The following is a 17,549-nucleotide window of genomic DNA, read 5'->3' as shown; positions in this document are numbered from 1 at the left end:
ATATATATATACAGGTCTACTGTAATGTTAACCAGGTGTATCCACAGTCCAGAGACAAACATGCAATATTAAGGAAGTATGGCTGCAGCTTAAACCAGTCAATCAGCTAGGTTAAAAAACAACTTGCATTTAAGATGAATTCTTCCGCGGATGACAGCACAATGGATTCTGGGATACTGGGGGCATCGTAGTGTACTTCGTTGCATCTGACAAAAACTGGCAAACGTCGGCCGCATCTGTCGACCACATTCGTAGGCACCGACGGATTTAGATAGCCTACGGCACGGGAGAGTGACGTCAGTGGCCGACGAATGCGGCCGAATATGGGTCGAATCCGCTGCAACCCCTGGATTGAGACACAGCAAATGAGCTCCTTACAAAGCTCCAGATGTCATCAGGTGAAGTGAGTGCAGCTGCTGCTGATCTGCTGCCAGGCAACCAGAAAGGGAGGGGGAGAACCACAACTGCCACAGAAGCGAGATAATGTTGTCATGCAGCTCCTTCAGTGTGTTGTTAGCATTTGCATCCGGTGCTATGTAAACAGCGACATCAAACACCTCCGTAAACTTGCAGGGTAAATAGTGTGGCTGACACTTCACAGTCAGATATTCTAAATCCTCAGAGCAGCATGCTGTTTGTGCACCACCTGTTGTTTATATACATACATAAGCCGCCTTCACACATTTTTCCCAATAGCTAGTTGTGGTTCACCCAAAAAAAGCGTCCGGCCGGAGATCTGGAAGGCAGAATCTGGCATGGTATGATTAAGCCAAGTTTCTGTGAGACTGAGTACTGTGCAGTTCCTCAACTCATCGTAAACACTCATCCTGATGTGCATAAGGTCCAACTTATTGTCAAGACAGCGGACATTGACCAGGAACAGTGAAGGAACTGGCGGTTTGTGAGCGTTCTTCTTTAGTCTCCATAACACACCGCCTCTGCGGCCCCTTTTCTGCCGCCTGGCGCAGCGCTTCCTCCTGCCTTTTTTCCTTCACCACTCTTTAGCTGCTGCAGTGTGCTGAGCCTTGTTCTTAGATGGTGATCCATGGTTGCTGTTCTTGTAGCCGGGCCTCCTTTTATTTTAAAAAGCTCGGTTCGGCTGTGTGCAGCCCACAATTTGGCTACAGCCCATGGTTTATCTCTGGATTAGACACAATAGGAACTAAAAATGAGATTTCTTAAAATCATTCCCAGTGAATATTTTCAAAGATACATCTGTTTGCTTAGTATTCCAGGACTAATGTCTAAAATTTGGTCATTGGTTGTTGGAAAAAAGCTAATTAAAAATATTATGGGACGCGTTTAGAAGTAGAGTACAACAAAGATAAGTGCAAGTAGGAAACAGGCTGCCTTGGATGAATGGGATAGGATGGTCAAACGGGACTTTTTGAAGGTAAATATAAACGTTTGAAACTAAAATGAGCTCAGTATGTGAGCATCTGTTTTCTCATGTCTAGTGCTCTGTCTCCCTCTGGTATTCGTCCTGTGTTTTACATTCTCATCTCCTTCCTCAAGCAGGCTGCATGGTTGCTCGGCAGCCAACTGGACGACTCGCTGTCACATGGTTGTTTGGCATTAGTTTTTGCACACACCTTTCATAGCTCCTAAGACACTCCGCGTTGAGCTCCTGGGAAACCCCTCCCGCTGCAGCATATGTCACTGCATGGGATTTCTTCCCGGTGGAGTCCAGTGCGAAAAAAAAAAGTCAGAGGCTCGTCACCCGACTTTATTTATCCACAAACTGGTCCCAGATTAAGCTCCTGTAGGGGTCACCTCAAGTGAAGAAACAAGATTTTCTGCCTTTAAGCAGGCCTCGGACAGGCCTGACAAGAAGACAGGAACTGTGTCACAAACTGAACTCTATTTAGGCCATGACAGGTCATTCTAACCGTGGAAGAGAACCTCTCAGTTCTCTTAATCAGATAATGGACARAACAATCTCTTCTGTTCGTGATTCATTTGTTGTTTAACTAAGAATTTTATGCATTTGTTAAATCATGATAATGACTGTCACAGGAAAAGTGGAACGACTTCTTTTTTCTTATCGTGCCTTAAAGATTTATAATGGTATAAAAAATCACAGAGAATCTGATTACAATGTTTTCATTGTGTTTTTATGTAAATCACTGTTTTATTTTACTGTGAACACCGTAATATAATTGTGGATTTTTCCTGAGAAAATCTTTCATTTATCTGGACTAAAAGAATGGTTCATAGCTGATTATAAAACAGAAATGTTATAGTTAATCATCATAAATGTTTTGCAGTGGTTTCTCTTAGAGTCTATCAGAAGAAAGCTAAAGAGGTTATGATGTTGTTGAACAACCACAGAATTTAACCTTGACTGGCGCCTGCCTGGCAAGTCTGTATCTTTCTTCTCTGACTCATCTCTAAGCCTGAGGGTGGAACCAAGATTCGTCCGTTCTTATTACTAACCCAGACGGCTTTGAACACACTCTGACTTCCTAACTCAAACAAGGAAGACGGCTGTGGTTCTCTTCATAGAATCTCAGCCCTGGGGCTGTAAATCTAATCCCACGAGCCAATTAGGGTAGATTTTACAGCCAGGGAGCCAACAAGCCTGTTGCACCCCCCCCCCCCCCCCCCCCCCCCCCCGAGGCTACAAGCCTCCAAGCATGTGTTTTTACCTTACGATGAGAAGATGATTTTATTTTGATGGAGAAACCGGATACGGCTTGAATTTTTCTGGCTTGGACTGAAACAGATGCAAAGTTACCTGAAAATAACACCTGTTTGCCAATGGCCGGTAAGTGAGCCGACAATAGTTCACTGACTGATCGGAGGCGAGCCAGTTTTTCTACTCCGAGGGTGCCTTAAGAAGCCATCATCAGGTAAAAGGCTGATGTGTTTGGGTGATGTGTCCTGTGGAACTAGTCGAGAAAAGAGGTGCAGATCCGGTTGACTCACACTTTGGTAAAAGTAAAGTAGTAGAAATACTAACAGTTATGATTTTTGCCTGCCTGCCCAGTCCTGCCTCTGTTTTTGTTGTTTTGCTTTCCACAGTTATTTCTCATGCCAAGTTCTCAATCACCACTCTGCTCCTGTCACAGCCAGTACTAATTACTGATCCACCGCTCCCCCTCCCTCCTGCAATCAGTTCATTCCACTCACCTGTTCCCTCAGTATATATTCCTGCTCTCACCCTCACTTCCCTGCCAGTTTGTCATCAGCCTTGTACTGTTACTTACCAGTGCTTCTTGTCCTCATGCCTTGCTCTCGTCTTGTGGTCCTGATCCCCTGCCTGTCTTTTGGTCTCCTGATTCTTTCCTCAGCCCCTATCGGATTTGTCCAGCCATCTGTCCTCCTGGTTTTGACCCCAGTTCTGTGTTTTGGATTATCACCTCTTGTCTCTCCCCTTGCTGGCATCACTGCACCTCAGATCACCTAGTTTGTGACCCATGCCTGTCCCACGGATTTTCGGACTCCGCTCAGCCCCTTGGTTCTGGTAAACAAAGCTCTCTTTCTGGATTTGACCCCTGCCTGCCCACTGACTCTGCCTTTGCTCAACCAACCTAAACAGTCAGCCGATCTTTTTGGTGACTTCAAGATCCAGCACCAAATCCACCTGGATACTAACAGTGTAAATTGCCGGACAGCTACAACTAACACCAGGTCAGTTGTTTTTTCTTCTGAGATTACAAACCCAGTACTGTTCTGCCACTAAAACCTTCTCTGTGTCCAGAAGTATCCAGCCCAGTACCAGGCTCCTACCAGACTTTCAACCTTGACTCAATGTTGCTAAATAAATATTTTGAACTAGTTTCTGTGTTCAGTATTTCTTCAGAGCTCAAACTAAGAGTCTTAACACTAACATTACTTTCCTCCTTTCTTATTTCTTTGATTTGCCAAAACTTAAGCTAAAGTGCCAGTAAAATTGTTTGGTTATTTAACATCAGAACTGACGTTTTACTATCTGTTATAAGTAATCTGAGTGATGTTGTCAAGAGACCCGACCGCTCCAGTCATCACTAGAATTGGAATCAGACCTGCAGAACATCCGCTTGACCCCCAGCAGAGGAGGGAGCGTGACAGGAAGAGAGGCCACAGGAAAAATCGAGGTGAAGGCCAAGAAGAGAAGAAAATGAAGTGTCATCGGGAGCAAGAATGATTATTGAAGTTAATCAATTTTAATGCGGGCAAAGAATACATATGTAACCTAAGTAATGATTATGCTTAATTGCAATGTAAATTATTAACTAATGTACTATGATGATTATTGTGTTTTCAAATGTAAAATGGTGATATAGGATAGAAAGAGTCAAAGTGTGTCTTAAGTTGAAGGAAGGTTGAGTGTGTGCTGTTTTTGGGACGGTGAAGTACAGGGCACATTCCTGGGATAATGTAAAACAGATGTGTGGGCTTTAACTCACCACAGAAAAAGTCCCTAGCAGTCCCTAGCAGTGAGTCAGCAGAAATACCTCATTCTGGAAAGTACAGAAAAACACATAGTGGGAAGTCCCCACCCTTTCACAGAGGGGAAAGGGGGGGGGGGCCAACAAGCCCAGAAAAGAGTATAAAATGCCAAGCAGTCCAGCAGTAAAGCGTCTTTGTGCCATCAACGGGAGAAGAAGTAGCAAGAAGCAGGACATCGAGAGCAGAGGAGCAAGCAGATCCGAAGATCATCTCCTCTGGGGCAAAGCTGACAGATTCCTCTCAGGCGAGTCTAAGGACCGAAGGCCAAATTGGACCCAGCCCAACTCTGAGAAGTTCTTTTCAGGCAACAATCTGATGCACTTCATGGGGGTAAAGCCGACTGCTCTAACCTGTCCTGCTTTCTCCAATTTAACAGAAAATGCCACACCACCTAATTAGAATGATTGGTCAGCACATTAGAGCTTTTTATTTTTATCACCATCAATTATTAATCAATATTCTTAATCTGTATAACCAAATGTGGCGTTTCTTGCAAATTCCTATTAAACTGCTTACAGCTTCATAAAGACAAATTCATGACTGGACATTGATTTTTTAAGTTGTCCTTTAAGGTTTTTCTCTGATTACATGAGAGTCTTGTTACTGTAAATCAACAAAGTAATAACATATTAAAGAGTATGGTTACTTTGAAGCCAAGAGGTAATAAAATGAGGTCATAGATCACAAATAAGTTCATTTTTAACGGTTATTAACCTGGGGAGATAGGATAACTCCCCTTTAACAGTTCCCTTGAGACCTATTGTACAGGTCAGTAAATTTCATCTCGGCCACAACGAGAAGTGCACATCCTACGAGGGAGCGGCTACCAGAGAAACAGTAGTGACCGGCAAATGGAGGCGTCCTGAGCTACTACGTTGACCCAAAGGCCGGGGTTCACGAAGGGAGCGACTACTGGAAGGAGGGTAGCTGAAGGTCGAGCTCAAGGCTACCGCCTTATGACTCCCGGAGGAGACACGTCAGACTCAGCCGCACCGGTCACCCCCAGGTAAGTCCGGCCCATCTCCTCCAAACCAAGAGGGAGACATCGTCTCCTCTCCAAGACCCATCAGTGTCCTAGTGGGTAAACTGGGGGAGGAGCCACAACGGATTTTGAAAGTCGGACGCGAGTTTTTATCCCATTAATTCTGACGCTTGTTTAGGAAACTGAATACCCATGATCAAGTGTAATTGATGATTTGTTTAATTTGTGTAAATAAATGATCGCATAGACATTATTAACAAATTGAACTCGTCTGAGTGTTCCGCTTTTTGTGTCATTTTCACTTCACACAGTCAAGATATTAACATAGTGAAAAATCCCTTAGTAAAAATTTTCCTCACAACCCTGTGTATGAGATGTGGGAAAAAGCTTATTTCATCCTAAGCTCGCTTCCTACACTCCAAAGTTTTTATCAGTCAGATTCCACCATGAAAAACGCCTGTTTATCCTCTTTTAGGTGTTTTTGGCCGTTTGACTATCTTTATAAATTGTTGCTTCCTAGTACAACAGTCAGCTCTGGAAGCGAGTCGCCTTTTTTTAATTGATTTATTATTTTTGAAGCAGGTGGTTGAAGAAAAATGCACAAACTTCTGACCAATCATACAATAAAGTTCTAATGTGCGTTCTTATGCGCACCTGTCTGCATTCTGTAATCACCCAGCTGTCTCCACTTTCCACTTAACCCTGCTGCTATATTACTGGTTCTCTTTCTCCACCTACTCGTCTCTCCATTATTTGGTTCATGTCTTGGTTCCCTCTCATGCTCTTAGTTGTTCTGTTTGTTCTTTGCTGCCACGCTGGCTTTTGCTTTAATAAGGGTTTGAATTACTTTGAGCTTGTCTGCCTGTCTGCATTCGGGTCCAAACTTGCCTTCAAACATTGTCAGAATGAACGGACCAGATGAGGACCCAGCAGACAGTGTTTTTTTAACCATCCCCAGGGGAAGCGCTCTTTGGTAAATGGTAAATGGACTGAACTAATAGAGCGCTTTTCAAGTCCCTCTGGACCCCAAAGCGCTTTACACTAACAGACATTCACCCATTCACACTCACATTCACACACTGATGATGGCAAACTACACTGTAGCCACAGCTGCCCTGGGGCACACTGACAGAAGCGAGGCTGCCAAGCACCGGCGCCACCGGACCCTCTGACCACCATCAGTAGGCAAGGTGGGTGAAGTGTCTTGCCCAACAAGGACACAACGACTGAGACGGCTGGACGGGGGATCGAACCAGTGACCTTCCGGTTCCAGGACGACTCCCCTAACCACTCCGCCACAGCCGTCCCATCGATGCAAGAGACCCCTCTGTTGGTTTATGGGTCAGGTGGGTGGCAACTGAGGATTTCATTAATCTGTTCACCCAACAATCCCAGCTGATCACCTACCCAGGTATGAAGGAGCTTTTCAGGAAAGACTTGAGGGACCGCCGACTCTGCTGGGTGGCTTTTCTTCCCCCGACCACTGAGTCTCTCTCACCACCTCCTCAGCCTGAGGTGAAGGGGCCATCTCCAAGATCTTTTCACTGCCAATTTATGTCGGGGAAAGCTGATGGTAACTCCAGGGCTGGTCTCAGCTGCCTCACGTCCCTGCTCTGCCAAGCTGACAAGGTCTTGGTCTGCCGAGCCAACAGGGTTCCTCTTACCTGAGAGGGTCTCGAACACTTCTCTTCCACATGCTCCGGAGAGGGTCGATGCCTACACAGCCAACGCTCTGATGGGGTCCCGGACGCCTCTCCCTCTAGTACCACCCCTGAGTGGGTTCCTGAGACCCCCAACTGTCTGTGTCCCCTAGAGGATTGTCGCCTCATCTGTTTTCTGTGTCGCAGAGAAGAGGGTCGGCGCCTTTTCAACTTGCTTCAGTGTCCTTAGAGGAGAGAAAGCTTCAGCCCTCTCTGGGGCTTATTTGCCTGCTGCAGCTCCTGAGTATTCACCTGCTTCTGCTGCAGAGCCTCCAGGACCCACTTCACCACCACCTGGTTCATCATCACCACCATCTTCAGCTTCAAAAACTGGTCTTGAGTCCCCTGAGTCGTCACCTGGTCTCCGAGAATCCTGAGTTTTCACCGGCCTCCAAATATCCTGAGTCTGAGAATCCCAAGACTGCGCCTGAGTTTCTGGAGCCTACTCCTGCCCTGGAGATCCCCTTCGTTCTGGCCTGGTGGGCCTGGCTGCTCTCCCGAGTTCCTGCTCTGCTTCGGTTGGGTCCCAGCCCATTTCCTGAGCTCCAGCCCCACCTTAGTCTGTTCCCTTGCCGTCCTCCTGAACTTTTCCCTGCCAGATGCACCTAAGGTCAACTGCAGAGACCATTTTGTTTTGTTATTTTCTCCCAGGGTTCTCCTGATGGTTTTTGATTCTTTGCTTTGTTTTTTTTTTCTTTTTTATACATTTTCCATTGTGCCTGTTTCCCTCCCAAGTCTTGTTTGCCTTGTGGTTTTTGTCTCTTGCCCTCCTGTTTGTCTGTATCCCCTCCACCCTTCCGTGTTTGTGTTCTTAATGTTATCCTCTGGAGACAATTTTTGGAGGGGGGGGGGATTGTGAGAATCTATTGTCTTGTGTCATGCTCTGTCTCCCTCTGGTGTTTGTCCTGTGTTTACAGTCAAATCTCTTTTCTCAGTCTGTTCAGTTCCTTCTTGATCATTCTCACACCTGTCTGCACTCTGTAATCACACAGCTGTCTCCACTTTCCACTTAACCCTTCTTCTATATTACTGGTTCTCTTTGTCCACTTCCTCGTTCGTTCATTGTTTGGTTCATGCCCTAGTTCCTTCTCATGCTCTGTTGTTCTGTTTGTTTAATGCCTCCATCCTGGCTTTTGCTTTAAAAGCATTTTGAATTGCTTTGAGCCTGTCTGCCTGTCTACATTTGGGTCCAACCTCGCCCCCAAACCTTGTCACAACATAACTTCAACTATGAAACTCAAATTCTGAACAATTTTTAAAATCTTTTTTCTAAAGACCCTTTCATACTATGCTTTGGAAATTGTATGTGGATTTGGGAAAAATCTTTTATGGATAAATACTCATGTAGATTTATTGATTTGTATTCATTCAACTCATTAGTTTAACTATATGTACGTGTCCAAAAAGGGTTTCCAGTAGATTTTATTTCATTTCATCCATCTATCCATTCTAAGCAGTCACAGGGGTCACTGGTGCCCATATCCAGCAGTCACTGTGCGAGGGGTGGGGGACACCCTGTACAGATAGCAAGTCCATCACAGGGACACAGAGACAAACGAATTAAAAAACCCTATAGGAACAATTTAGAGAAGCCAATAAGCCGAACTAATATGGCTTATCCATCCATCCATCCATCCATCCATCCATCCATCCATCCATCCATCCATCCATCCATCCATTATCTTCTGCTTCATCCAAAGTTCGGGTCGCCGGGGCAGCAGCTTGAGCAGGGAAACCCAGACCTCTCTTTACCCAGCCACTTCTTCCAGACTTCTTGGGAGGACTCCAAGGCGTTTCCAGGCCAGCTGGGAGACATAGTCTCTCCAGGATGTCCTGGGTCTTCCTCAGGGTCTCCTCCCAGTTGGAACTGCCTGAAGCACCTCCCAAGGGAGGTATCCAGGAGGCATCCTTACCAGATGCCCAAACCACCTCAACTGGCTCCTCTCAATGTGGAGGAGCAGTGGCTCTACTCTGAGTCTCTCCTGGATAACTGAACTTCTTACCTTATCTCTAAGGGAGAGTCCAGCTACCCTGCGGAGAAAACTCATTTCGACTGCTTGTATCTGTGATCTTGTTCTTTCGGTCACTACCCAAAGTTCTTGACCATAAGTGAGGGTAGGAACGTTGACTGATTGGTAAACAGAGAACTTTGCCTTACAGCTCAACTCCCTCTTCACCACAAAAGACTGGTACAGAGTCCGCGGCAGCTGCACCAATTCGTCTATCAATCTCATGCTCCATTCTTCCTTCTCTTGTGAACAAGACCCCAAGATACTTGAACTCCTCCACTGGAGGCAGAACTTTACCCCAAAACCAAAGAGAGAGAAATCCACCCTTTTCTGACTGAGGACCATGGACTCAGATTTGGAGGTGCTGATCCTCATCCAAGCTGCTTCACACTCAGCTGTGAACCGCTCCAGTGAGAGCTAAAGATCCTGGTGCGATGACGCCAACATCATCTGCAAACAGCAGAAATTTAATCCTGAGGCCAGCGAACAGGACTCCCTCTGGCCCCTGGATGCACCAAGAAATAATGTTCATGTAAGTTATGAACAGAATCGGTGACAACAGGCAGCCCTGGAAGAGTCCAACTCCTACTGTGAACGGGTCTGACTTGCTACCGGCAATGCTAACCAAACTCTTGCACCGCTTGTATAGAGACTGAATGGAATAGAAACAATAGAAATGAAACTGAATAGAAAAAAATGGACCCACAATCCCATACTTGCGTAGCACCCCTGACAGTGTACGTTGAGGAACTTATCTAATAAGCCAAAATGTTTTTGGTCATTCCTTTTTCAGTGCTGGACAACATTAGTGTAACATTATTAAGCTCTCAACAACTGAGCTCCATTTTATGTTAATGGTTTTATGATTCTGGTCCGGGTTCTGTTTCTCCTTAAGGTTTTCTTCCTGTAAAATTCCTTTCCACTGTCACATCAGAACTACTCAGAAAGGAGATTACATCAAAGTGAAGATTTGACACAATCTGCCTTAGACAAATCTTACTGATGACCATTTCATGGTGCACTGTGTGTTAATGTATTGTATTATAATTGTATGTAATTAATCTGTATTTGTTTTGAGCTGAACTTGCACAAGTTTTGTTATGAAGTGATGCTACATAAACTGAAATATAGATACTGTATATAAATCTGTGTTTTAATTGATGTTGAAAGAAATAGACTTGTTTTGTTTGTTTTTGCACAGTTTGAACTTGAGCATGTTAGGTGGACTTAACTCATTTCCATACAAAGTTTATGTTTGCTATGTTGCTTGTCTAGGTGGAAAAATGTGACATTTTCAGCTCAAACAATTAAAACATCAAGAAGCTGAAACTAAAATGAGATCCAAACTTACAGAAATGGCAGTGGTATTATGTGAACTATTAATTAAAACTGGTAAACAGGTTTTTAAGCTGCTGCTGAAGCTCTGTTTTCTTCCAGATGGTTTCGTTTCATAGCAGCAGTCAGTGGGTGTTAATCCAGCTCCATCAATGTTTTATAATGTTCATCACTCACATAGACTAATGTGAGATTCTATTCTGACACTACCAGCATGATGTTTATTTGGTCATAATAGATATGATGTTGCACAATACCAGTGAAGGAAATTTTGTAACTGATTTATTGAATGTTAGATGCAGTATTGTGTTTTGTACTTTGTGATCATTGCAGCCTTTAAGAGTTGGTGTGTGTCTTATCATGTGTTCTTTCTTTAGCCTAAAAAAAAAAAACGAGTTACTTTCTACGTCTGACATACAAGGTAACACCTCCAGGGGTGTAACCAGGAAGAGAATTACATTATAAGGTCAATTCATTATTATAGTAAAAAAATTGTCAGTGTGTTGAAGAGTCTCTGCTCAGAGCAGAGCTGCTGCTCTGTTTTGTTTGGGTTTTTATCTCAAGGTCTTACGCTGAGGCCTGCTGAGTGCTGCACTGTGAACCCGATTGGAGTAAGAAGATTGAGAATAAAGTTTTGAGAAGAAATCCGGTGGATTCCTGTTTATTTGGACATACCATTTTGAACAATGCATTTTTCCTACACCAGAATGAGCGGTTTAGCATTAATAATCTTATACAAAAACATTAGCCTGGAAGTAAACTATCAAAAAAAGATTAATTTTTCTTTTGTGAAGCACACCTATTGCCAACTTCAAAACAGGCTGCATGACCTCATCACTGCATGAGCACTTTAACTTTTAACATGAAGCATTCAGCATTCATCAAAACAGTTCTAAAGTCATTCAGAAAAGTAAATATCAATAGTCTGCAGGTGAGCATTCAGACAGAAAATATGCAGTGACTGAACGGAGAAATGTACTCTCATGTGTTTACATACCTGTCTTTGATTTTAACATCCTATTTTGCACCCCTCCTGAGGGTTATAAAGCCTTGTGAAATTCTATTGCCAGACAAAAACATTCAAACATTTACAATAAACAGCCTATGGCACAGTTATTGTCACATACAGAAATGACATCTTGTTTTGTTTCATCTGATCTGGTGCCCCCACAGTTCCTGGGAATGGTAAAGAGATGCATCAAAAAATAAAATAAAATAAAACAAAACATTTCACTTCAACCCAGATATGATCTGAAACCCTTTCCAAAACATGTAATTTTTTACACTCAGTTTAGTCATTTATTTTTGAAAAAAAGACAGTTCTTGAGCTTCTAAACAACACCTCCTGTTTTTGTTTGTTTGTTGTTTTGTTTTTTGTTTGCTGGTAAATCTGGTTTCAGCATAATAATGACAGAACACTTACCAAGCTGTTTGAAGTTGTTGTTTTTCCTCTCAGGAAAGATGTGCTGTAGATTCTGAGACACAAAGGCTGCTGCTGCTGATGGAGTCAGCCTCTGCTCTGCTGGGTGGATGTAGGATGGATGGAGGAGGAGAGCTGAGAGCACACTGACGACACAGTGACCACACTCACAATGTGCCTACCATCACACAGCATACATCTTACATAATGCCTTATTTAACCACTGAAGCACTCCACCCCCACACCCCGCAGGAATGAGTGGGGAAGTGCAAGGAGAGACAGAATGTTTTACTGCCCACTTGAAAACAATGTCTTATTAATACATTTTGATTCAACATGAATCTTTGTAAATTTGTTTTTTCTCTGACAATGTTTAGATGAGCTCCAGCGGTGATGCAGAACAGATTAATTTCTTATTTTTAATTTCTAAATTAGCCGAAATTATTGACAACAGCTAAAATTCATACAAAGTTCTGTAAACGTGTCTCTGTCAAAACGTAAACAGGCTGGAGGTCGCAGTGACATGTTAAACCCACCCACTGGGCCTCTTGGCTCTCCATGGTGCTGAAACAGATCACTGCTTCAGAAACAACACTGAACTTCAGATTCTTTCAAAAGAACCAAACCAGAACCACATATTGACCCTGCCATCTGTGAGCTCATGGCCTTTTATTTAAATGTAAAAACGAGGCTTTAATATTCAACACTTTAGATGCTTAGCTAAATCTAGACACGTGACTTTTAAGCAGGTGTTTTTGAATTTATCTGCTGCTGCGGCTGCCAGTCCTGTTGGTCCAACACTCCCCCCTGCTGCCCACCAGTGAAATAACACATTGTTTATGCCCTTTTAGAAAACAAAACTGAAAATGCACCACTGCAAACGTTCTTTGTTAAAAAATAAATATCATAAGTAGTGGAAACATATTAGCTACAACTACTACCGAATAGTTTTAAATAATTTAAAATTAAAACAGAATTTACGAATATATCCTCTGTATACAGTGTATATCCTCATCTCAGTCATTCCAGGTTCTTCAATGTAGTTGAAGCTGTCCATATTTCTATAGCTTCCTCTTCCTCCACTGACGAGTAATTACTCCAATGCATTCAGAAGTAATTCAGAGTGCTTTCTAAAATGAAGGAGCAGTTCTGAGTTTACAGTCATTTCTCATTCAGACATCTTTCTTACTCAAAGCGGAGTTTTGTCCTTTTTTCTATTGTCCAATCATCTGTTCCTTCAAGAGACATTGTAACATTCCCATCTGTTTTCTACAGTGGTGGACAAAGTACTCAACTCTAGTACTTGAGTACAAATATTGACACTCAGGGTCAAATCCACTCAACTACAAGTAAAAGTTACTCCATCAAAAATATACTCAAGTTAAAGTACTGAAGTACTTACTTTTGAAAATACTTAAGTATTCAAAAGTACATGCATTTAAAATTACTCAAGTATTCAAAAGTACAAATCACATTTTGTACTATCAACACATATTGTTTTCAGAGTGAGTTTACAGAACCTTGTAGCTCTCAGAAACCACCTGATGGCTTATTTCAAAAGCCAGAAAGTTGCCATTTGAAATAACTTTAGTTTTGTGTTATGTCTGTGATCTGCTTTTTTTCTACAAAATTAAACAACTGAATAAGCATCCTCTGAGGCCGGTGATTCCATCATTTTTGCCAGGGGTTGTAGAACCACTCTGCTACAAAGTCTACACCACCTATAAAGACTTCAGCATAAAAATGCAATAACGTGAGTGGTGCGTAATTAAATGCAGAAATGTAGTTTATCCGTAGTGAACCCAGACGACATTTAAACTGATAAGAACTATTTTTCAGTCCTAAAATCACAAACATATGATCATGGGTGTACTGGTTTCTCTTCAGTTGTCTCCATTGCTGGGTTCTGTCATTGTGTCCTTGGGCAAGACACTTCACCCGCCTTGCCTACTGATGGTGGTTAGAGGGTCCGGTGGCGCCGGTGCATGGCAGCTTCGCTTCTGTCAGTGTGCCCCAGGGCAGCTGTGGCTACAATGCAGCTTACCACCATCAATGTGTGAAAGGATGAATGTCTTGTAAGTGTAAAGCGCTTTGGGGTCCGTAGGGACTTGATAAAGCATTCTATAAGTTCAATCCATTTACCATTTCTTTGAAACAGAGGTGGGAGCTCAGCTCACGACCATTAATGAAGATGATGTAATTCCAAATTTATCCTAGATGTGAGCTACAACTGTGATTGGTTCCCCATGAGGAACATAGTGTGGCCATTTGCATTTCAAGAAAGAAAAACAGCAACAGCTGATTACAAATAATTACTCAAGTAAAGATAATCAAAAAATGTACTTAACCAGTACACCCATGAGTACTCGAGTAAATGTACTCCACTACTGTCCACCACTGGTTTTCTAGACCATAGGTTCCCAACCTATTTTCCTCAAAGCCCCAATTTCTTACTTTTAAGCCAAGCTAAGCTCCCTGCCTCTCCCAAAGACACGTTCAACATGTATTTCTTTATCAAAATAATAAAAATAATAAAGTGAATGTTTACAAACTTTTATTTGAAAAAGGGAAAACAATAAGTAAGGTAGAGTTTTAATTAATAAAATGGACTTGTTTTGGTGATTTTTATGTACAAACAAATTAATATTTTCACAACCTCTGAGCAGACAAGGTGTTGGACAAATTAATTATCAAGACACAAGGAATTACAAACAAGCAGCAGATCTGGATGAGCTCTCTTTTTACTTGCCACATGGACTCCATATACAGGTCCTTCTCAAAAAATAGCATACTGTGATAAAGTTCATTATTTTCTGTAATGTACTGATAAACATTAAACTGTCATATATTTTAGATTCATTGCACACCAACTGAAGTAGTTCAAGCCTTTTATTGTTTTAATATTGATGATTTGGTTTATGAACCAAACGGTGGAACTTTTTTTTTTAGCTAATCTAGCTGTAGCTCTTTATGTGGTCAACATTTAGATAGCTAATCTTCAACAGAAAAGCAAACCTTTAATGACTAAATCTAATATGTTTTTTTTTTCTACTGAATAAACATTTCCCACAATTTATCTTAACAGGGTGGAACTTTAAGGTTGACTCATACAGGTTTAATATATTTAAGATTAAAAAAGTAAGGAGAGTGACAGACGAAGCTTATCTTGTTGTCCACAGTTGAACTCCCTCAACAACCAATTTATGTCACTTCTTGCAAATGGTTTTTATGGAATTGCAGTCTTTTTGAAGGCAAAAAGGAAACATTCTAACAGGGTGGAAAGTTACTACATGTATAACATAAGGAAAATATAAAAAAAATAGTTTGAACAAATTCAGTTTCATAACAAAATAAGGTTTAGTCCAGTCAATCAAATTATTGAAGAATTTTTTTAAATTTTATTTTATTGTTTTAAACGTCTTGAGGAAATCTATTACACTGCACTGCAGACACAATGAAATCGACCACGTGTCGATTACGCACCAAAAAGGTGTGTAAAGTACAAAATAATATTTTAAATGCATTTCATTTATATTTGAATGATGGAAAACATCTAAATGTATAATTAAAATACTTTGTTATAAATATTTGGCACGTTTTTCAACTGTGTTCAATTGAAGCTCTCTGGCAGGATGTCCATGTTTGGCTCTCTTAAAATGTGTCAGTGCTCAGCAGCTTCACCTCAAAAGACATTATTATCTATGATCTGATTCTGGACAATGATATGATGCTATAAAATTCTAGTTTATTTGAAGAATTTTATTTGAACAAAAATTCACTGCACTTTAAACAGCAAACACAATTTGATGTTAATTTTTTTGTGTTTAATTTATTTTTATTTCTTGTTTTTTCTTTACTTCTATTTGTCAAGCGGTTGACATGGATGTGTGGTTTACATGGGGGCTGCGGCTACAGCTAGGTAGTAGTGGTTTGGATTATCACGTGAACATCAGTTAAAATGAATTGTCTTGTTGTAATAACAAGAAATGACCACTAGAGGTTGGTCGAGTCCTTCAAACCGCACTGAGATGTTTTTCTGGAACTCATCTCAAAGATCCATTTGATTTAAACACAACCCTGTTCTGGTTAATTGAAGATATTTAAAATTTTGAATGTCTATTTTTACACGGTGCTTTAAAACCAGTTCTAATCTAACTTCATATTTTATTTTTTTCTCCTACATTTCCTCACAGGCTTCCTGCAAATAAATTGCTATTGACGTGGGGGAAAAATAAATTTCTTATTTTCATGACCTTGTTGCGTCTTTCAAGCCATCCGATGTTCTCTTAAAATGTTATCCGATGTCATTAGATCTGAGTTGATGCGGGTGATCAGAGTTTTTCTGATAAGCTGTGACTGAAATCTCGCTGCACTCACATTGTAGAATCGTAAACAGGATTTTGCTGATAAGATTCATAGCCTACTTTCAGTTTTAGACCTACAGCTCAATAACGGAACGGTTTTATTTCTCCTCTGATTGGAATCTTATCGTTTTATTAGGATTTAAACTCCGTAACAAAATAACTTGTATGATTTCAGATGTTGGAGCCAAACTTGTTCTCACACTGATTTCCGTCCTTAGATCCTCAGGTTAGTCAGCTCTGGCTGCAGTGCGCGCGTCTGTTTGGAGCTGTGTGACATGAAGTTGCTTGGGAAGCTTTCAGCCACCATGTGGGCGTGTTTCTCTGTGCCCAGCAGCCTCCGATCTTGTGTGGAGTCCAGTACGAAGAACGCACTTCTTCTGGTGCGTCCGAAGAGCACAAAAAGGAGCTCTCCAACACTGACGAGCGAACCATCTCCAGCTCTGGCGGGTTCCCCTGAGTCAAACCTTACCGTGAGAGCAATAGAGAGGGGGTGGGGGGTGGGGGGAAGAGAAAAAGAGGAGAAAAAGGGCTCATTGCCACCTTCCAGCCATGGACGCATCTCGAGTTGTTGCGGTTTATCTGGGCCTTATTTTCCTTGGGATTAAACCGTGTTTCCAGTCTGCTGTTCTCATCCCTGCGCCGAGGAGGAACATGGAGACCAGGGTCTTCCATCCGGGCGTTCAAAGATCATCCAAACTGATTAAAGACTTCTTTACCGCCGGACATCACAGACAAGACACAAAGGACGCTGTTATTCCGCACGAATACATGCTCTCCATATACAGAACTTACTCCGCGGCGGAGAAACTCGGACTAAACGCATCCTTTTTCCGCTCCTCCAAATCTGCGAACACCATAACCAGTTTTGTGGACAGAGGAACAGGTTGGTTTCAGTTTGCTGCCAGCTCCATGACCCCAGACTTGCATAATTCTGTGACACATCTCCCCCTGTCTTACTGCTCCGGTTGGTAGAACTAACCAACAAGTTCTGCTTTTTACGCACGCTTCTAAGGAGGCAAAGAAGCGTGCCGACGCACTTTTACGCGCTCAAAAGCGAATGAAATCAAAAGACTAAACTAAACAAAAACATGAAAGCTGCAAGCCGAGTGAGCAAAATAGTCAGTTATAGTGAGATTTTACGATTTTCTTGACAAACTTTTCTTAGAGAATCAAGTTATATTAGCCTCAAATGAACCTCATGGTAACACCACAGTAAAACACTAATTGGGCAGCTCTAAAAATTAACACGTTCGGTTACTTCAGCAGCAGTTAGAACTCTGAGGAAACATAGCTAAACCTTTTCAG

At 42.1% G+C, this 17,549-nt stretch overlaps 1 protein-coding gene across 1 annotated transcript in view; it reads left to right on the top strand.

Moving 5' to 3' along the window:
* Positions 1-15,365: 15,365 nt before the first annotated feature.
* LOC106533236 (growth/differentiation factor 6-A) overlaps positions 15,366-17,549 on the top strand; it is a 9,056-nt gene continuing 6,872 nt past the window's right edge. Inside the window, exon 1 of the mRNA XM_014029473.1 lies at positions 15,366-17,127. Within this exon, the coding sequence (XP_013884927.1) occupies positions 16,794-17,127 (334 nt within the window). The 5' untranslated portion in view covers positions 15,366-16,793. The remainder of the gene's footprint in view (positions 17,128-17,549) is intronic.

This window comes from Austrofundulus limnaeus, unplaced genomic scaffold (assembly GCF_001266775.1).
Source record: "Austrofundulus limnaeus strain Quisiro unplaced genomic scaffold, Austrofundulus_limnaeus-1.0 Scaffold911, whole genome shotgun sequence".
Classification (NCBI taxonomy): domain Eukaryota; kingdom Metazoa; phylum Chordata; class Actinopteri; order Cyprinodontiformes; family Rivulidae; genus Austrofundulus; species Austrofundulus limnaeus.
This window is presented reverse-complemented; position numbering and strand designations above follow the sequence as displayed.